Source organism: Trichechus manatus, unplaced genomic scaffold (genome assembly GCF_000243295.1).
Source record: "Trichechus manatus latirostris isolate Lorelei unplaced genomic scaffold, TriManLat1.0 scaffold00260, whole genome shotgun sequence".
Lineage (NCBI taxonomy): Eukaryota > Metazoa > Chordata > Mammalia > Sirenia > Trichechidae > Trichechus > Trichechus manatus.
In genome coordinates, this window is record NW_004444196.1 from 1230904 (window position 1) to 1253417 (window position 22514).

General features: G+C 35.7%; 1 protein-coding gene across 5 annotated transcripts in view; it reads left to right on the forward strand.

The window, feature by feature from the left end:
• LRFN5 (leucine rich repeat and fibronectin type III domain containing 5) overlaps nucleotides 1-22514 on the forward strand; it is a 315208-nt gene that overhangs the window by 287522 nt on the left and 5172 nt on the right. For 2 of the 5 annotated variants that reach the window (XM_004389791.2, XM_023724774.1), the window contains 3 exons: nucleotides 11066-12470; nucleotides 15106-15818; nucleotides 20344-20387. In XM_004389791.2, coding sequence (XP_004389848.1) covers nucleotides 11086-12470; nucleotides 15106-15818; nucleotides 20344-20387 — 2142 coding nt within the window. In that variant the 5' untranslated portion in view covers nucleotides 11066-11085. Of the gene's footprint in view, nucleotides 1-11065; nucleotides 12471-15105; nucleotides 15984-20343; nucleotides 20388-22514 lie in introns of those variants that run through there. The other 3 variants (XM_023724775.1, XM_023724776.1, XM_023724773.1) reach the window with 2 other exon arrangements.

Consider the following 22514-nt stretch of genomic DNA (forward strand, 5'->3'; position numbering starts at 1 on the left):
TATATATATATATATATATGTATATGAACAGAATTTTGAAATATGTATAACATTACCTTGAAATTATCATAATGTTATAAAGGGCAAAACAATGTCAATAAAAAAAAAAAAACAAGAGAACCAATCTAATAAGAGTGAGTGGGACAGTGGAGGGGGGGAGGGTGGTGTGAGGAGGGAGGGAAGAAGGAGGGAGAGAAAAGAGAGAAGAAACACATTGCTTTCCGTGATATAAAAGCTTCCATATGGTGTTAGTTTGTCAAAATATTTCTGTAGGAGTACTGCCAGAACTTTTCACTCACACATGTTTAGTATTTAAACCCTCAGCAAATTCACTTTTTCCTCCTGTACATATGTATGTGTTCCTTTCTCTCCTAGTTTTTCAGCCTCACCTAGTCTCAGCTATTCAATCAGATTTTCTTTTGGAGATAACTAGGTTACCTCAATGTCCACAATAATATCAAGAGAAGATCTAATCCATATTTTTTCTGAAGAACTATCCATAATTCTAGATGCCTTAATTCTGTCATGTAACATCTCTGTGATGATTATCCTGTCTGCATTGCCTCACCACTGTGCTTCTTTAATTGCTATGGCAACAACACAATAGAACCAATAGAACCATAGGGACTATAGTTATATGAAATGTTAAACACCGTAGGGAAAGTGAAACATAATGGATAGCATGAACTCACAAAGTCTTTGAGATTCCCCTTTTAAAATTCCAAGGAAAAATGGGTGAAGCACTAAATCATTTACAAGATTGGAAACACTGATTAATACCTATCAAATGTGCATTATTACCCTTTACCATATTTTTATGCAAATAACATAGGTCCTGTGCATTTGTTTACCTGCTGCACTCTCCCCTCTAGAGGCATCCTCACAAAAGCCTCCATGCTAGTCCTCTTCCACATGTTGCTGTTAAAAAACCTAGCATAGCACCCCTGTGAAAATAAGAGGGGGAAAGGCGTAGCCAGCAAACAAACACAGACGATGTGCAGTTTGCGTAAAAATACAGTGTATGCCCTTTCAAGTTGTCGTAAAATCAAGGAGAATTTGAGGAGGGGTTGCATTCTTGGAAAGTGGAAAAAAACAGGAGTCATCTATGGTTACAGGATGGGGGTTTATTAAAATTCATATTTTGAGCAATGTTCCACATTCTGGACTTTTCCTCCCCCCTGGGTCCATAGAAACCTATGCCATAGAAAGAATGTTGTTGCTATTGTTAGGTGCTGTGGAGTTGGTTCTGACCGACAGCGACCCTATGTACAACAGAACGAAATACCACCTGGTCCAGCACCATCTCATGATCATTATGTTTGAGCCCACTGTTGCAGTCACAGTGTCAATCCATCTCATCAAGGGTCTTCCTCTATTTTGCTGACCCTCTTCCTTACCAAACATGATATCTTTCTCCAGGACTAGTCCCTCCTGATAATATGTCCAAAGTACATGGGATGAAGTCTTTTCCATCCTCAATTCCAAAGCACTCGGGCTGTACTTCTTCCAAGGTAGAGTTGTTCATTCTTCTGGCAGTCCATAACACAGTCAATACTCTTTGCCAACTCCGTAATTCAAAGGCATCAATTCTTCTTTGGTCTTCCTTATTCATTGTCCAGCTTTCACATGGATATGAGGAGATTGAAACTATCATGGCTTGGGTTATGTGCACCTTAGCCCTCAGAGTGACATCTTTGCTTTTCAACACGTTAAAGAGGTCTTTTGCAGCAGATTTGCCCAGTGCAGTATGTTGTTTGATTTCTTGACTGCTGCTTTCATGTGCATTGATGGTGGATCCAAGTAAAATGAAATCCTTAACAACTTCAATATTTTCTCCATTTATCATGATGTTGCTTATTGGTCCAGTTGTGAGGATTTTTGTTGTCTTCATTTTGAGGAGTATTCCCTGCTGAAGGCTGTAGTCTTTGATCTTCATCAGTAAATGCTTCAAGTCCTCTTCCCTTGCAGCAACCAAGGCTGTGTCATCTTCATATTGCAGGTTGTTAATGAGTCTTCCTTAAGTCCTGATGCCATGCTCTTCTTCATATAACCCAGTTTATCAGATTGTTTGCTCAGCATACAGAGGGAATAACTATGGTGAAAGGATACAACCCTAACACAAACCTTTCCTGATTTTAAACCGTGCAGTATCCCCTTGTTCAAACCACTGCCTCTTGGTCTATACACAGGTTTCTCATGAGCACAATTAAGTGTTCTGGAATTCCCATTCTTCCCAGTGTTATCCATCCTTTGTTATGATCCACAAAGTCAAAAGCCTTTGCATAGTCAATAAAACACAGGTAAACATCTTTCTGGTATTCTCTGCTTTCAGCTAGGATCCATCTGACATCAGCAATGATATCCCTATTTCCACGTCCTTTTCTGAATCCAGCTTGAATTTCTGGCAATTCCCTGTTGATATACTACTGCAACCATTTTTTAATTATCTTCAGGAAAATTTTACTTGTGTGTACTATTAATGATATTGTTCAATACTTTCCATATTCTGTTGGATCACCTTTCTTCAGAATGGACACATATATGGATCTCTTCCAGTTGGTTGTCCAGACAGCTGTCTTCCAAATTTGTTGGCATATAAGAGTGAGTACCTCCAGTGCTGCATTTGTTTGTTGAAACATCTCAGTTGGTATTCTGTCAATTTCTAGGGCCTTGTTTTTCATGAATGCCTTCAGTGCACCTTAGACTTCTTCCTTCAATACTGTCTTAGTTACCCAGTGCTGTTACAACAGAAATACCACAAGTGGATAGCTTTAATAAACATAAATTTATTCTCTCACATTGTAGGAGGCTAGAAGTCTGAATTCAGGGTGCCGGTTCCAGGGGAAGGCTTTCTATTTCTGTTGGCTCTGGGGGAAACTCCTTGTCATCAGTCTTCCCCTGGGTCTAGTAGTTTCTCAGTGCAGAAACACTGGGTCCAAAGGATGTGCTCTGCTCCTGGCTCTTCTTTCTTGGTGGTAGGAGTTTCCTCTCTCTCTGCTCTCTTCTCTCTGCTTTTATCTCTTGCAAGATAAACAGTGATAGACGCCACACCCCAGAGAACCTCTGCTTACACTGAATCAGGACGGTGACCTGAGTAAGGGTATTGCATCCCGCCCTAATCTCCTTAAACATAATCTAATCTTGCCTCATTAACCACAGGCAGAGATTAGGATTTACAACACATAGGACAGTTACATCAGATCACATGAAGGACAAACACACAATACTGGGAATCATGGCCTAGCCAAGTTGACACATATTTTGGGGGTACATATGACAAATAACATTGGTTCTCAATCATATGCTACCTCCTGAAATGGTGGAACATCTACCAATTCTTTTTTGGTTCCGTGACTCTGTGTATTCCTTCCATATTCTTTTGATGCTTCCAGTGTTGCTGAATATTTTGCCCATAGAATCCTTCCGAATTGAAACTCAAGGCTTTAATTTTTTTTTCAATTCTTTCAGCTTGAGAAATGCCGAGCATGTTCTTCCCTTTTGGTTTTCTAACTCCAGGTCTTTGCACATGTCATTATAATATTTTATTTTGTCTTTTCCAGCTGCCCTTTGAAATCTTCTGTTCAGCTTTTTTATTTCCTCATTTCTTCCCTTCTCTTTAGCTACTCTACATTTAAGAGCAAGTTTTAGGGTCTCTTCTGCCATCCATTTTGTTCTTTTCTTTATTTCCTGTATTTTTAATGATCTTTTGCTTTCTTAATGTATGATGTCTTTGATGTCATCCCATAAGTTGCCTGGTCTTTGGTCATTACTGTTCAATGCATTGTATTTATTCTTGAGATGGTTCCCAAATTCAGCTGATTTATACTTAAGGTCATATTTTCGTTCTCATGGACTTGTTTTAATTTTCTTCAGCTTCAACTTGAACTTGCATTTGAGCTATTGATGGTCTGTTCCACAGTTGGCTACTGGCCTTTTACTGACTGATGAAATTGAGCTTCCCCATTGTGTCTTCCACAGATGTCTAGAGTTGATTTCTGTATTTTCCATCTGGTGAGTTCCACGTGTATAGTTGCCATTTACATTGTTGAAAAAAGGTATTTTCAATGAATAAGTTATTGGTCTTGCAAAATTCTGTCATGTGATCTCTGGCATTTCTATTGCCAAGGCCATATTTTCCATCTACTGATCCTTCTCCTTTATTTCCAACTTTTGTTTTCCAATCACCAGTCATTATCAATGCATCTTGATTGCATGTTTGATCAATTTCAGACTGCAGAAGCTGGTAAATATACTTGGTGTATTAAATCCAGGTTGGAGTCTTAGATGCCTAATAATATCCTCAAGCTATCACTGAGATTCAGTTTTTCCTCATTTAATACCAACCTGAATGTGAAACAAAAGCTATTTTTCCCCCTGGTATTTCTGATGAGACATTGATGTGTAGGGCACACTTCTCCAGGTTTGGGGTTGGAGAGCACTATTATAATACCACAGCGAGCAAGATACTCTTTATATAAGAGGTTCCTTATTTCTGACTGACATTTATCTAAAGGACATGTACCTGTCTCCACCTATAAAAAATTTACTCATTTTCTGTTCTTCCTCCAGTCCTTTCTCCTCCCTCTTCTTCCCCACCATGCCCTTTAATTTAATTTATCAAGCAGGGGAATTTGGCTGTCCCTTGTTTCACTGCACCTTTTAATACTATGCCTTGGTGACCTCACTTTTCCCACCCAAAGTAGATTATAAAATTAACTGCTAAACAAATATCTCTCTACTCCCTAGGTAAATTATTCCTATTCTTTAGGAGGAACTACTGGCTAACTTGGTTGAAGTTTTAAGTAGACACTATCTTTTCTTTTTCTGTACATACGTCCCCAACCTTCCCAAATATTTCCCATTTAGTTCTGAATAACCATAAAGAGTACTCACAATCTCCAGAAATTTATTTTTGGGAACTCTTGCAATGTGTGACAGCCTTGCCATCTCCAAACCATTGCTGTTCTGGTGCTGTTGTGACTCTTCTCAGGCTCTTAGCACTGGGATGCTCCAGGCTGCTTTCTCTCCCCAAGCAGTTTCTTTGCGTGAGAGGATGCATTCACCTTCACAGTTACTAGTAGTATTTAGTCTCAGGAACTATGGGCCTTTAATGACATTCACAGAGTCTCTACAGGTCGACTTCCAAGTGGCCAAAAAGACGAGAACATAATCCGACTGGAGAATCCTGAGACCTCTTAATATCCAGATGGCACCCTCTTGTCTATGAAGTAGAAGTTATGTTCTTAAAAGAATATTTATCATTATGGAATTGAGAATGTGGGTAACTTCACTCATGTCTTGACACTCCCCTCTCCCCTCCAAAAAGAAAAAAACGATGACTGTGGTTAAAGACATCATTTGGATGGCCTTCCAAGATGTTCTATAGTTTCTACCACAGTAAACTACTTAATACCTTAGTACCTTCTTAATGTAATTCTATTATAAAGAGAGATGGCAAATAAATGAATGAACCACTTGATGAATTTAAAGAGTCATTGTTGCTGTAATTGTCAAGGTGCTACATTATCATAACAACACAAAATAAATAATATTTACAACCAGTAACAGCATATTAAAAAGAACATGAGTTTTGTAAGTAGATATATTTCCATCTAAACCTACCTGTTTGTTTACTTTCTCTATAACTTTGGGGGAATTGCTTAACATTTCTTAAATTTGATTTTATCACATATGAAATGGAGATAAAAACAATGACTTTATATGGAGTCATGCAAGAAGTAAACGGGATTAAAGCCATTGCCATTGAGTCAATTCTGACTCACAGTGACCCTATAGGACAGAGTAGAACTGCCTTATAGGGTTTCCAAGGAGCTGCTGGTGGATTCAAACTGCTGACGTTTCAGTTAGCAGTCGAGCTCTTAACCACTCACTACCAGGACTCCAAATGAGATTAGGTATAAGTATACAGTAAAGCAAATCCACTTTAGCCTTTTAAGGTAAATTACAAAATTAATCTAAAACAATCGTGAAAGAAATAAAATACCTCCTTCTGTTGTTTTCACCTCAATTTTAGAAAGCAATGAATTGCTAAAATATTTGCACATCTACTTGTATGATAGAACATGGTAAATTTTCCATTCAGAAAATTGGGTTAAATATAATTAATCAATATAGCAATCTCGGTTACCTCATATTTATCCATGTTCACTGTGAATGTTAACTATTTTTTTCTATTATTTGGTTTCTTTAGGTAATTTACCATTTATCTCTAGTACATTAATGCAAATAATAAGTGCTTATATATATGTCAAGTATGAAAATCTTATATATGTATATACATACATATGTTGGAACAAAAATTACAGAATGCTATATTAAGAATTCAGAGACCCATTTGAACTGTGTAATTTTGAATATCAAAAAGGAATGTTATGTCAAAACTTTTTATAATCTGCCTTCTATTACAATTATGTGTGTACATATCCTGTATTGATCCCAACATTCTAAGCTTGGCAGATTTCAGCAAACACATTGTATATGGTGAAGATGAAATTAATAAAATGAGTGAATTTATGCAGAAAAACCAAATCAACCTTCTTGTCATTGAGTCGATTCCAACTCATAGCAACCATATAGGATAGAGTAGAACTGCCCCATAGGGTGTCCAAGGAACAGCTGGTGGATTCAAACTACCAGCCTTTTGGTTTGCAGCCGAGCTCTTAACCAGTGCGCCATCAGGGCCCCGAATTTATGCATGAATGAACGAAAAATTTTAAGAATTTATTATGCTTAGGAATTTTACTAGTGGCTCTTGTAATCAAAGATCAAAAGATAATTGTTCTAGGTTAACAGATTCAATCCATAACATCCTCAGTATGTCTTAACAGAGAATGGCTATAATGTTATCATTTAGTTTATAGTCCCTCTAGAAAAAAGGTTAGGCAGAAAATCTAAAATATTTGAAATAGAATTATAAAATGTGTTTCATTATCTAAATTATATTTTACAATATTATTTACAATACCATCCTATTTCAACACTTCCTAAAACACTTCCTAGTCTGGGCAAACGGGGGGCGGTGATTGAATGATGCCCCTGCTCTGATGAATAATGGCAAGGCAGCCTCAGAGGATACCAATAGCTTTCCCTTAACTCAACATATAAATTGGTTTCTGCAGAGAATAGATCATACTCTCAGTTGGTTGTAAAACCTGAATTTGCTTTTATATCCCATTCTAGTTGCCAAATAAATACTGATTCTCTTGAGCATATGTTATCTAATAGCCATTGGCTGGAAGATGGATGCTGTACTGGAAAATCATTTTCCAGTTTGTGTGTGATGGTCTCTCCTTTGTTTGTAAATGTGTCACTTTGTGTCCGAAACGAATTTGCTTGAAAGAACATATGAAACCAAAAAAACAAACCCACTGCCGTCAAGTCGATTACGACTCATAGCAACCCTATAGGACAGAGTAAAACTGTCCCATAGTGTTTTCAAGGAGCAGCTGGTGTGGATTCAAACTGCTGACCTTTTGGTTAGCAGCCGAGCTCTTAACTACTGTGCCACTAGGGCTCCAAAAGAACATATAGAGATGTGTAAATATTATATGAAGAGCTGTAACTGTGTTACTATTTGCTGTGGTATAGTCCCACTCATATTGTATACATATATGTATGTCTGTTATTTGCGTTTTACTATTTATAGAAAACAACAGACAATTCATGTTTAAAATAGTTATACTCAACTGGAGAAAAATGAGCATAGTGTTTTAATGATCTTTCTGAATTTTTAAATTATTAATTCTAGTAAAACATGACAACTATGCTGCTCTTTTATTCTCATTCATTTTCTTCAAGTCCTCATGTATAAATCTAATAATTAAGTCAAGGATTAATCTGTGAATTTGTAGGAAGAAAAATTCTGCATTTCACATAATCTCTTACCTTCTCTCTTTTACAGACTTTCAAATCTCTGCCTTGTCCTGAGATATGTTAGGAAAACTCATTAATCACAATTTATATGATTTTTTTTTTTTACAGGTTCTCACTTAAACAGAAAGTAACATGGAATTAAGGGAATAGTCTACACTGTATTGTAAATTTACTCTTACTTATGGGCAGTGATATATATGTTGCCTAACAATAATAAATCAGATGATTTAATAGGAAGCATAAATTGGGTTGGAATGGAATTACAATTTGAAGAATATGACAGCTAAAAAAAATACATCTTCCTAAAATATGAGTAAGTTCTGATTATCTACTAGGATGGTGAGACTTTGTTTTACGTACTTTGGACATGTTCTCAGGAGAGACCAGTTCTTGGAGAAGGACATCATGCTTGGTAAAGCAGAGGGTCAGTGAAAAAGAGGAAAACCCTCAACGAGATGGATTGACATAGTGGCTGCAACGATGGGCTCAAACATAGCAACGATTGTGAGGATGGCACAGGAGGGGAGACTTGTCTCGTTCTGTTGTACACAGCGGTCACTATGAGTTGGAACTGATGCGATGGCACCTAACAACAACCATATGACATTATATATCCTCCTTTCATTTAAATTAGTATTGGAAAACATAAATGGAAATCCTCTATTTTTTATACTTAAATCAACTTTATTGAGTTATAATGTATGTAAACAAAATGCACTGATTTTAAATGTATAGTCAGTGAACAGTGATGTTTACTCCTATATAAACACTATTCCAGATAAGATATAGAATATTTCTATGACTCCCCAAAATTCTCTTGTACTCCTTCGAGGTTGATTTACTACTCTCCAACCAGGCAACCACTGATCTAATTTGTCACTGTAGATTCTTTTGCCTGTTCTTGAACACACCCCTGGCTTTCTGTGCTTTTGGCTGCAGCTACCCTACACTCTAGGACAGCTGGGATTTCCTCTAAAGAGTTTCTCTCAGCTCTGTAACACCACCGCAGCTATTCTACAGTTTAAAGTGAGGAATGCCTGAATGGGTGAAAGAAAACTAAGCTCTCCTTCCAGTTGTTCAGTATTTCTTAACTGAAAGTCTTGAGTGACTTTTTTTTTTTTTTTTTTTTTTTTCTTTCAGCTGTTCTGCTTCTTCCTCATTTCTTCCTTAGGTGAAAGTATGGGTTGCCTGGGGGATTTCTCTCAATTTTTCTTCCTTCTCCTAACTCATTCTTATCTGAAAATATGGACTACTCCAAGGAAATTCTTTCAGCTCTGTTTCCTTGCCCTTATTTTCAATGAAGTATCCTCATCATTCAAAGATCCTTGGTGGCACAGTGGTTAAGTGCTTGGCTGCTAACCAAAAGGTTGGCAGTTGGAACCCACCAGCTGCTCAGTGGGAGAAAGATGTGGCAGTCTGTGTTCTTAACAATTACAGCCTTGGAAATCTTATGGAGCAGTTCTACCCTGTCCTAAAAGGTCACTATGAGTCAGAATTTGACTCGAGGGAAGTGGGTTTGGCTTTTTTTTTTCCCCATCATTCACTGAGGACCAATGGGAATGACAGGAGTGCTAATACTTTCTTGCCCTGCCTCTGGGGCTCCTGTGGGTACTGTATTGTCATACCAGCCTACACAGAATTGTTAAAAGTTTGTTAAAAATTAGACTGGTTTCTCTTTACACAAATTTATGACAGATGCAACCATCTAATTCCTTTTCTGTTGGTGGGGGAGGCAGGGAGGGAGCAGCTATGGATCTCTTTTCTTTTGTAAATGTCTGTACTCTGAACTCTGTCTCTTTAACTTAATAAGACTGTCTATGCTTTGCTTTGTTTCCCCAGCTTGGGCTATGATTTGGAAAGTGTCGTAGGAGCAATTGTAGAGTTTGTTTTATTTGATTCACTTCTGTCAAGGTTCACGTCTGTGCCTTTTATTTTCTAATGTCAGAAAAATGTTTCGTAATTATTTTAACAGTGTTCTTGCTGTTCATTGTAGGAGGCGTTCATTGAGTACTAGTTATTCTGTCATGAACAGAAGAGGAAGACTATATTTGAGAATGATCATTCTTATTCATTACATTCACATTTAATCTAGGCATAAAGTAATCTAAAATTATAATAATATATTTTATTTATAAAACTAGATGTTATTTCTATAATTGCATATTTTATATTTTCATTCAATTAAAAAGTTAGATGAGTTTTTCCGGCTATTTTCTCTTTTGGTATTTATGCAATTTATGAGAACTTCTAATCACATGTATGTTAATATTCTTGTTTTTAAAGATTAGTTTCAATAGCAATACTTAAAATCTAACTGAAAAATAAAGTTGTCAAAGTGTTTATTATTTCAATATTAAGTTTGGATAAAATGTAAATGAGTTAAATTATTAAGATAAATGGAAAGTAATACTTTCATAGACTCACTATCAGATATTGTCATAACTACTTTCCATAAATTATCTTCAGAAATATACATTTTTTTATATCTAATATAAAGATTCTAATGTTTAAGGAGCTCAGGGTTTTTATGGTTAATTTTCAGCCTTATTATTTTTGAGGATAAGATTCTGTATTTTCAGTTATGATATTAATGTGGTGGTGTGATGAGACAGATTGTACAATCAATCAATAAAATCAATCAATAATTAATTACTGCAGAGGTTGCCACAAGATTAAGTTAATAACAAATATTGTCCCTAATTGTTTCTATTTAGACTAGTTAATTCAACTACTTGTTAGTCCTTAAATGTGTCTTTACGTTTTTAAATTATTTGTCACACAAGATGTCCCTCAGAGTTAAGGGGAAGTTTTCCTGAACTCCCAGCCCTGCAATCTAGGTTCAGTGCCTTGTTTTTGTGCAACCACAGAGTCCACAAGACATACTCCAAAAATGGCATTTAATTTACATAATAATAACAATATACTGTTGACTTCTTTGTTTTCCCCATTTGATTTTAATTCCCATGAGACCATGAATGGTATATTATTCGTCCCTAGTGTCCATTATATTCTCTAGTAAAGAGTTGATACTTAATAGTTCTTTGTTAAGTAAATAAATGAATAAATTGTTTCTGTATTCCAGTTTGTATGAAAGAGATTATTCTAATAGGAATATAAACATTAATCAAATGATTGGATGCTAACACTATTTCATTTGTGTCTTTTTTAACAGGCTCTTAAATCTGTTCTACAATGGAAAAATTTCTTTTTTATCTGTTTTTCATTGGCATAGCAGTGAGAGCTCAGATCTGTCCAAAGCGTTGTGTCTGTCAGATTTTGTCTCCTAATCTTGCAACCCTTTGTGCCAAGAAAGGGCTTTTATTTGTTCCACCAAACATTGACAGAAGAACTGTGGAACTGCGACTGGCAGACAATTTTGTTACAAATATTAAAAGAAAAGATTTTGCCAATATGACCAGCTTGGTGGACCTGACTCTATCCAGGAATACAATAAGTTTTATTACACCTCATGCTTTTGCTGACTTGCGAAATTTGAGGGCTTTGCATTTGAATAGCAACAGATTGACTAAAATCACAAATGATATGTTCAGTGGGCTTTCCAATCTCCATCATTTGATATTGAACAACAATCAACTGACGTTAATTTCTTCTACAGCATTTGATGATGTCTTTGCCCTTGAGGAGCTGGATCTGTCCTATAATAATCTAGAAACAATTCCTTGGGATGCTGTTGAGAAGATGGTTAGCTTGCACACTCTTAGTTTGGATCACAATATGATCGATAACATTCCTAAGGGGACTTTCTCCCACTTGCACAAGATGACTCGGCTAGATGTAACGTCAAATAAATTGCAGAAGCTACCGCCTGACCCTCTTTTTCAGAGAGCTCAGGTACTAGCAACCTCAGGAATCATAAGCCCATCTACTTTTGCATTAAGCTTTGGTGGAAACCCTTTGCATTGCAATTGTGAATTGTTGTGGTTGAGACGTCTGTCCAGAGAAGATGACCTAGAGACTTGTGCTTCTCCTGCACTTTTAACTGGTCGCTATTTTTGGTCAATTCCTGAAGAAGAGTTTTTGTGTGAGCCTCCTCTCATAACTCGCCATACACACGAGATGAGAGTCCTGGAAGGTCAAAGGGCAACACTGAGGTGCAAAGCCAGGGGAGATCCTGAACCTGCAATTCATTGGATTTCTCCCGAAGGGAAGCTTATTTCAAATGCAACTAGGTCTCTGGTCTATGATAATGGAACACTTGACATTCTTATAGCAACTGTAAAGGATACAGGTGCTTTTACCTGCATTGCTTCCAATCCTGCTGGGGAAGCAACACAAACAGTGGATCTTCATATAATTAAACTCCCTCACTTACTAAACAGTACAAACCATATCCATGAGCCTGATCCTGGTTCTTCAGATATCTCAACTTCTACCAAGTCAGGTTCTAATGCAAGCAGTAGTAATGGTGATACTAAAATGAGTCAAGATAAAATTGTGGTGGCAGAAGCAACATCATCTACAGCGCTACTTAAATTTAATTTTCAAAGAAATATCCCTGGAATACGTATGTTTCAAATCCAGTACAATGGTACTTATGATGACACCCTTGTTTACAGGTAAGAAATATTAAGCACATTTTAATATTTACCATGCATTTTAGTATAGGGGTTGTTAATGTAGTGATTTTTTTTTTTAATTAGTAGTGCTACTCTGTATTGTAATTACAGTACTCCATTTTTTTAAAGTGTATAATGTAAAGCTTATGAAGGGTGAATATATGTAGGGAAATATTTTGAATGGTGTTATTTTTAGATTTCATATTTATATTTAATATCATGCTTACTTTTCTTCCCCTCATCTAAGAGATGTGACTATCAGAGAACAAGACTGATACATTTAAAAATTCAAAAACATACCAGAACTTGCACATCCAAATGAATGTTCTTTCCTTCAAGGAAGTCACGTTGGGAGGCTATACCATTATCCCAATGATGCTACCATTGCTCAAAGCACTTTTGGAATTATCTTTAGAACCTTCGTCACACTATTTTGAATATCCTCAGTGGTGGCAAATCTTCTTCTTTTGAGGGTGAATTTGAATTTTGGAAACAGCCAAAAACCATTTGGAGACAAGTCTTGTGAATAAGGTGGGTGATCAAGATGGGCATTGCCATTTTTGGTCAAAAATAGGATGTAACTATAAAATAATGAGACTGATTTTCTGAGTGATTGAGTTGTGTGTGTGTGTGTGTGTGTGTTGTCGCGTGTGCACTGGTTCTTAAGGCAGTTCCAAAGAGTGAGTTTATATGTATTTTGAGCAGTGAAAGTATCACTGGAGTTGAGTATATAATCTCCGGATAAGGACACTGATGGGGAATTTGCATCTGACTAAACAATTTCTGGTATGTTTTTCTAAAGTTCAGCCTCATTGATTTATAGTCACATCTTGTCCAAGTTTGAGTTGGAAATATATATTTTTCCCCTCCATATAATTTCATTCATGGTGGAATATTATTACCATAGAAAATGATGCAAAATCACGGATTCTAAATAATTTCTTTTTGTCTTTAAGCTTTTCAGAAATCAGATCAGTTCAGTCCTTATATACCCAGGTGACTTCTTGAAGATAATTTGATTTTTCCTCGTGTATGGAAATGAGAGTAATTTTTAAAAACAAGCATGTGCTGGTAGGGAGAAAACTAGCTAGATGTATGAGCAATCCTGGGCAAGGCTCTACCTGGCTGAGGTTTAATTTCTTCAATTTATAAGGAAGAGATTAGACTAAATGGCGTCTAGTATCCCTCTTGCTAAAATAAGTATAGGGATATAGACAAGGATGCATGTACATTAGCATAAAGTAGTTTGCTCTTGTCATACGCAGCTCTTCACCTGGACTATGGGCTTTTTAACTGGTTACTAATGATAAATACCTTCTCTTACCCCTCCCTTCTTAGAGCTACTGGACATTCTATATATTTTAAGCATTAGCTCTGTGAAATAGGTTAGGTTTTATTTTCCAAATTCTAAGATTTTAATCCTGCAATGACAAGTAAATTCAGTGTGACTTGAGCAAATTGCTTGAATTCCTAACCCTAAGTTTTGTCATCTGTAAAATACCTGTCGTGATAATGCCTACCCTGTAAAGTCCTTGTAAAGATTAAATTATAATGATAGAATGTGTTTAGTAATGCATGGCACTATCATGCACTCACTAAATGGTAGTTATTTGAATAGAAAATACCTACTCTGGCCTGAAAGTTTCCTGGTACATAGTTTTGGTTCTATAACATACTAACTAGCATTGCCAAATTTTGAAATTCCTGAAACTCACTTTCAGGGGAAAAGCATAGTTTCAAGCTCTTTTATTTCTGCTAATTAAATTAGTTTTCATCTTATTTGATTGCTTCTGAGAATGGGGGAAAAAAAAAAAGTTAGTGGAAAATAGGCGTTGAGAGAAAAATGGTAAGATGTAATGGATTCAGAGATGTCTATCAACATTTATCAAGCTTTAGAAACTGTATTCTGAAGGAAATTTTCATCAGCCTACAATGGGCATGAGGGATTTATGCTCTGGTCAACAGCCTTGGCTTGTTCATATTTCCTGAATAATGTTACTCATACATTTTTATCCTCCTCCTTTATAGATAAAAACATACTCAGAACCAAGTGTTGAAGGCCTAAGAGAGGCATGAGATTTGTAAAGAAAGTGCTTTAATCTTAGTAAATATCTTAGTTATTAAACATAGCTTTACTGTGTACCATCCCCTAGCAGCTTATAACTAATTTGGAAAATATATGCTGGGAAATGCATTTTCCATTCTGGTTTCTCATGTGATTGTCAGTGTTTTCCCTTCCTTCAAATTGGCTTTTAGTCCAAGAGGTGTTGTAAGTGCTAAATGGATTTGTTTAGTAGTCAGATAATGTCACAGTCACACCTTTCAAAAGCAATTTGTCATAAATGATTTTTTAGCAGTGGCTTTTATTAGGAGTTCTGCTTTGCCAAGCAATGTAATTAGTAGGCTTGTCAAGGCACAGTGCAGCACCATTAATATAATGCAGACTCCTACAATGACTTTTCACCATTTTATCCGGGTAAATATGAGATTAGATCATTTCCCCATATTTCATATCTGTTATAATGTGCTTATCTTAATAAGTCCTGAAATGAGACAGAACTGAAGTCATAATGACTCTCTGTATTTTTTGTTTTGTTTTGTTTTAAATATTAACACAAATTCCATTGTCCCTCAGAATGATACCTCCTACGAGCAAAACTTTTCTTGTCAATAACCTGGCTGCTGGAACTATGTATGACTTGTGTGTCTTGGCAATATATGATGACGGCATCACTTCCCTCACTGCCACAAGAGTCGTGGGCTGTATCCAGTTTACTACGGAACAGGATTATGTGCGTTGCCATTTCATGCAGTCCCAGTTTTTGGGAGGCACCATGATTATTATTATTGGTGGAATCATTGTAGCATCTGTGCTGGTTTTCATCATCATTCTGATGATCCGGTATAAGGTTTGTAACAATAATGGGCAACACAAGGTCACGAAGGTCAGCAACGTTTATTCTCAAACTAATGGGGCCCAGATGCAAGGTTGCAGTGTAACATTGCCCCAGTCCATGTCCAAACAAGCCGTGGGACCTGAAGAAAATGCCCAGTGTTGTAAAGTGGCCAGTGACAATGTGACCCAGCCTTCAGAAACTTGTTCAAGTCAGGACTCCTCTATCACTACCTCTGCTTTGCCTCCTACCTGGACTTCAAGCACTTCTGTGTTACAAAAGCAGAAAAGAAAGACTGGCACAAAGCCAAGTACCGAACCACAGAATGAAGCTATCACAAATGTTGAGTCCCTAAACACTAACAGGAACAACTCAACTGCATTGCAGTTAGCTAGTCGACCTCCTGATTCTGTCACAGAGGGACCCACATCTAAAAGAGCACATTCAAAGCCAAGTAAGTTTTTCACTTTGCCTGCTGAGAGATCCAGAGCAAGGTGCAGGTACTCCCTGAATGGAGAATACTATTGTTATAACATTAACTCACCGAACTCATGTGGACTGTTTTCTAAAAGAAGCATGTCTATGAGTGGGATGTTAATTCAGTCCAAACAGTTCTGATGGGTGTAGTGGAAAAGCAATTCTTTTAGATTCTGAGTGGATATTGGAAAGCACCGTGTAACCTTTTTTTTTTTTCCTGTTTAATGAAAAAATCATTTCGAGAACTCACATAGGAAATTAGAATTTGAAATTCCAGTTTTGTCTCTCTGATACATGGCTTACATAGCAGGATTATGTATACACCTTCTAAAGTACAGTGTATATATATATGTATGTATATATATATGTATATATGTGTATATATGCACACACATATATACATATATATATGAATGAAGTTAACATACAAAGATAAAATGGTTAAGGAAGAAAAGCATGACACAGCAGCAGTGCCTTTCCCTGGCTTCCAGTTTTTGCGATAGCAGATTTTGAAAGAAAATTGTCATAGGAAAAAAATTAAAGTCTTGCATAAAAAAAGTTTTCCTTTGGTCTGACAAAGAACCAGCTATGGATAATTGATCATTTTCAATGAGGAGAATGTATATTTTCTTGCAATGACAATGATGTTGCCTTTGTTTTAGGCAACTGTTATAGTGAACAACTCTGTGTTGTTACCTTATGTAAAATAAAATATTCAGTAAGTATACCCAGACAGTGTTACTATACATACCATTCTGAACAGCATTCTTGGTTCAGGTGCCTTAATGGTTCTATGATGATTCTCATCCTTGACACAGCTCTTTCAGTGGGGAGGAGAAGAGGATGCAATTCACTTTGTGTCGATCAAAATATCTAGTTCAGTTTTAAGTCACAGACCACAATGCCATATGCATATAGGCATATGAAGGTGTTTTCATTCATTCTATACATATTTGCTGAATGAATACGTTTTATATTTTTCATAGTGCAATTTAAAGAGGGAGACAAAAATAAAGTCTTCCTTTGTCAAGGGGATTTTTTTTTTTATCACCAAGTAAAATAAAACTTCTTATGGCATTCAGATTACATTTATAGGCAATATAAAGTCATTGCTCATTAACCGGATAGTGAATTAATTTTTCCCTTCTGCACTGTAATTCTGCAACTGAATGTTTCTCAGAGTAAATGTATTTATTGTTTTAACTGAAAGCTGTGATGAAATTTAATTAGGAACCATGCAGCTTAGTGGTAATACATCATTAAAAAGGGATTTTAAATTTAGTAGGACAATAATATTGCTTCCTGATAATATGTCATTCTTGGAAATCATTTAAATGAAGGACTGTAGATAAACGTTCTTATTGTTGAAAACTACAACATCGTATGCTCACTTGATGTGTTTTATCAAATACCAGTAAATAATGTTAACATGCAGTCATGTTTTTTGAGACTAAGGCTCATGTGGTAACTTAGACCCAATACCTTGCACAAAAGAATGTGAAATTATCCCATAATATAATGAGATAGGAACTTTGTACATGAAAAGTACTCCCAAGAAGTAAGTTAAAGACACAGTATAGGTTTATTAACTTTTTCAGATCACTTGAAATACTATTTAAGACACAGGTGAAGAATGTCTGAATGATTAGTTTAACTTCCTTCTAGTTGAGGTATATGCGGAAGTTTCAGTTAATGTTAACTTGAAAGATGCACATCACACCATACATGATTTACCATGATGCTATTCAAAGTGGATAAGATTACAGCAGCTATGCATTACTTTCAGTGTCAGTCTTGGAAGAAATATGTCCAATGGGCTTACATTATCTTAGACATTTCCTAAATCCTTCTGCCCCTTTTCCCTTTCTGAAAAGTGTAACCTTCACATTCCCAAAGTCTTGGCACCTATTCAATGTTCAGGTAGACAGTTTCTCTTCTGAGGAATAAATGAGGTCACATGAGTGTTAGAACTTTGTAAAATCAAAAGCATTACTCAAAGTGAAGTGTTATTATTTTCAATATTACTGTAATAATGCTCTAATCCCAACTAAATACTTTTAATTAGCCTCAATTACGTAATGTCTCAGAAGGTGCTGGTTGACAGAAGCTTACTTTTCCCTTTCCTAGGTTTTATCAGTATAGTATTAAAAATGCTGAGTATACAAAAGTTTTCAAGACTTAAAAAAATAAATCTCCAAAGAAAGAATTTCTGGCATTGTGGAAGGTTGTGATCAAGGATAAGCAGAGCCTCAAATTATGTAACATAGGCTCAGCTTAGCATATCTACTACGAGCCACTGATTAACTTATTTTATATTTACTAGTTGTCTGTATTTTTTAAATAAATTTCCTACCTCTGTTTCTAATGAAACTTTATGTATTTAAATAACTTTCATTCCTCATAGACATTTAAACTCTATGTTATTTGATCATACAAAATGTATTGTTTGACTAAAGCCACTGAAAACAGTTTAAATTTTTATTATATTTAACAGAACATTTTCAGGGTGTATTAGCCAAATTCTTGAACATTTGTTCTGAGAAGTATAGAAAGTAAAATTCTAGCCTGTGTTATTCTCATTCAAAAATATTTTATTTTGAGAGCTCAACAAAAGATTGCCTTATCAAGAGGGTCTAAATTCTTCTTAAAAAGTATATGAGGAAATTTTTGCTTAGGGTAGTTTCAGCATGAAATGGCTGAAGAAAAAATATATGAGAAATTAGGGTCGCTATGAGTCAGAAAAAACTCGTGGCAATAGGTTTGGTTAGTTGCTCAGTTGAATGAATGAGTAAATTGATGAATGAACGGTTCCAGGGAGGACAGTTCGCTAATACGAATTTTGATTAATTAGCACAGTGGGGATTTGTGATCCAGAGATTATAGTACTATGAGCAAGAGATTCTCTGCCCTTTCTTGTTTTTCTGTCATGTCTTATATTTCTCTTTTAACCAGCCATTTATGTCACCTGAAGCATATGGTTTGCAGTTTGTTGCTGTGCACGGAGTGTATATTGTTTTTACTTCCTTGTTCTTAATTATTTTTCTGTCATTTTTAGCCATTTTATACTATGGTTTCAGGTTCTTCAATATGAAAACAAACAAAATACTATGTTTGTTATTTAGCGTATATTAACAGATATTTACTTCAAACATTTTTATAATTGTATGTGCTCCTGTATTGATTGGTATTCCTTTTGGATCACTGTTCCCTGATTTGAAAATATCAAACTGCTATTACAGTAGCACCCTTTAAAGATATGTGTAATATCTGAGTGTCATGAAGGAATAATGAAATACCCAAAGCTGCCTCAAAATTTTAAGAAGGAACAAATTTTGGTTTGATGAGTATTATTTATTTTTAGTCTTCAGATAGGTGAACACATGAGTAAATTAAATACAACAATTTAAATTAGATACAGTAACATCCATACTAAGGAGCCGTGGTGGTGCAGTGGTTAAAGCAATCAACTGCTAACCAGATGGTCAGCAGTTCGGAACCACCAAAGGCTCCGGAGAAAGATGTGACAGTCTCCTTCTGTGGAGATTTACAGCCTTGGAAACCCTATGGGGTCGCTATGAGTTGGAATCAACTCAACGATAGTGGGTTTTGGGTGGAACATCCACACTATGGCCTATTTATTTCCTATATTTTTCCAGCTGTTAATGGAGTCATCTGAGTTGTGGTCATAGTAAGATACTTGATGCTTGATTTTAGTTGCTTTGTAGACATATTTTACTAAAATGATTTTAGAATCTAAGTTTTTTGAGCCATTTGTCCTATCCCCTCCATCTGTGAAGTCTAAGAACTTTTTCCTTAGACACATAGTTTTTTCTTCTCACTGTGTCACTTCTTAATGACTAGAAATCTTCGAAAAGATAATATTCTGGAAAGAAATATAATGTGTGCTACGCAGGGTTATGTAAAGGTATTAAACATCTGTAGCAAATTAGAGCATACATAGGAACTTTAAATATAGAATGTTTTCATATTTTACTGTTTTACAGAAGGATAATTTGGCATTTGCTATAACATGAGATAATTTGGAGGGTACTGAATGATGGTTAATACTATAAAATGATTGGTTTATACTCTGTGTGGTGAACATGGCAAAATTATATGTCCTAATTGGGATTCTTTTCTCCTTGATGTATTTTTACTTATTAACCGTATGTACCTCTGTACCTACTTGAAAAGGAAAAATGAATAGGAACCTGATTCTCTTATTGAACTATTGAAAGAAAAGCACATTTTGTATTGAAAATTACCTATTTTAGTTATTAGAACAATACTTTTAATTCTGCCTTTGTAGTATGTTATGTGTCAGCCCATAGAGAACTGCCAAGTATTATGAAAAGCAAGTACAATTAACCCAAGACATGGTAAGTTAAAAAAAAGAAAAAAAGTTTAGATAAATCTTTATAAAAAGGAAACTTACCAAGAATTCAGTGAGAAATGTTTTCGGGTCTGGTTCTTTAAAAATGAATTGTTCATTTTATTCCCAGATGCTTTGCTGACTAATGTTGACCAGATAGTCCAGGACACACAGGTGAGACTCTTGTTACCTGTTGCATACCTCAGCACTTATGTGGGTATATTAATTTATAAATGAATTTTTAATTTTTAATTTGCTAGTTTGTGTAACTTGCTGAAATTTTCCATTAAAACTTACTCAGAATGCTCAATAGTAAAGGCAGAAATTCATTTTGGTTAAGTGAATTTCTAGTTCCTAATTTTAAAAATATTTCTGGTTAGCTGAATATTTATGATTTATACTGTAAGAACTAAAAGTAGTATTGATAATGTTATATGTGACCTTGGACTCACTCTGTAGTCACACATGATATAATGTACATTTTTACAAATATCTCCCAATGTGAAGACAATAGCTTGGTAAGTATGTATTCGTACCTATCCTTGACCTCCGCATTTTAATAGGAGCTGAGATGATACATTATCCTCATTGGAAGTGGATGAACAGAAGTGTTTCACTGTTATCTCAAATGAATGAAGCAGCTCTAAAATGGAACAAAAGATTATATATGAAACATTCATGGTATTCCTTTTGACAGGAGTTATTTATTTTTTTAAGTTTCAAATGAGTATTTGATTCCTGCATTTTAATTGGATCAGAAAGTGCGTTTGCAGAGCAGGACAGCACTTTAGCAATCTGTTCAAACAGCTGGAAGCAGCAGCCATTTGCTTAAGGGCTGGCACAGAAAAAAATATTCTTGCAAAGTTCTAAAAAGGGCTATGGATGTATTTGGTGGCCATAAAAATGGGGTCTTGTTATTTCACATTTCATATTTTAAAGATAACAACAACTAGGTCAGTCTTTCCTGGTTTTTCCCTAATGAATTCAAACTTAAATCAAACAAAAAAATGATTTCCATTATCATTTCTTTACTTGATATAGGATCTCATTCTTATGTTGCAAAAAAAGAACAGATGGCTCACTGGATACAATCACAGCACAATGTCCGGCACATGCTTTGTGTTCCATTTGATGTATTTATTTGATCTACATAAAGGTCCATTGTTTTTCACTCGCCTTTTTTCTTTTCTCTCTCTCATCCTCAATCAATTTTCTCTCTGTTTCTCTCTCACCCTCTCCTCCTAGTTCTTTTTCTTTCTTCCTGTCTCTATTATTTTAAAAGCTCACATAGCATCTGACTTTGTACATCTAGCAGGACTCAAAGTTAAGATTTCTTTAGAAAGGGATTAGGAAGTAAATGTTTAATCCATCAGAGGTAGGATCCAGAATGATATTAAATGCTCTATTAAGATTTGGACACAAAATAATAAATGTTAAAGAGGTTGTGGAGAGATTGGAATACTTATACACTGTTGGTGGGAATGTAAAATGGTACAACCACTTTGGAAATCAATTTGGTGGTGCTTCCTTAAAAAGCTAGAAATAGAAGTACCATACAATCCAGCTATCCCACTTCTTGGAATATATCCTAGAGAAATAAGAGCCATCACACGAATAGATATATGCACACCCATATTCATTGCAACACTGTTCACAATAGCAAAAAGATGGAAACAACCTAGGTGTCCATCAATGACAAATGGATAAACAAATTATGGTATATCCACACAGTGGAATACTACGCAATGATAAAGAACAACGATGAAGCCATGAAACATAACATGGAGGAAGCTGGAGGTCATTATGCTGAGTGAATTTAGTCAGTCACAGAAGGACAAATATTGTATAAGATCACTATTGTAAGAACTCAAGAAAAGGTTTAAACACAGAAGAAAACATTAGTTGATGGTTACAAGGATGGGAGGGAGAGTGAGTGTTATTTACTAACTAGATAGCAGATAAGAATTATCTCAGGTGAAGGGAAGGACAGGACACACTATAGAGGAAGTCAGCACAACTGGACTAAACCAAAGCTAAGAAGTTTCCTGAATACAATCAAACACTTTGAGGGACAGAGTAGCAGGCGTAGGGGTCTGGGGACCATGCTTTCGGGGGACATCTAGGTCAACTGATATAACAAAGCTTTTTAAGAAAATGTTCTGCATGCTACTTTGATGAGTGGCATCTGGGGTCTTAAGAGCTTGCAAGCGGCCATCTAAGATGCATCAATTTGTCCCAACCACCTGAAGTAAAGGAGAATGAAGAACACCAAAGACACAAGGAAAGTATTAGCCCAAGAGA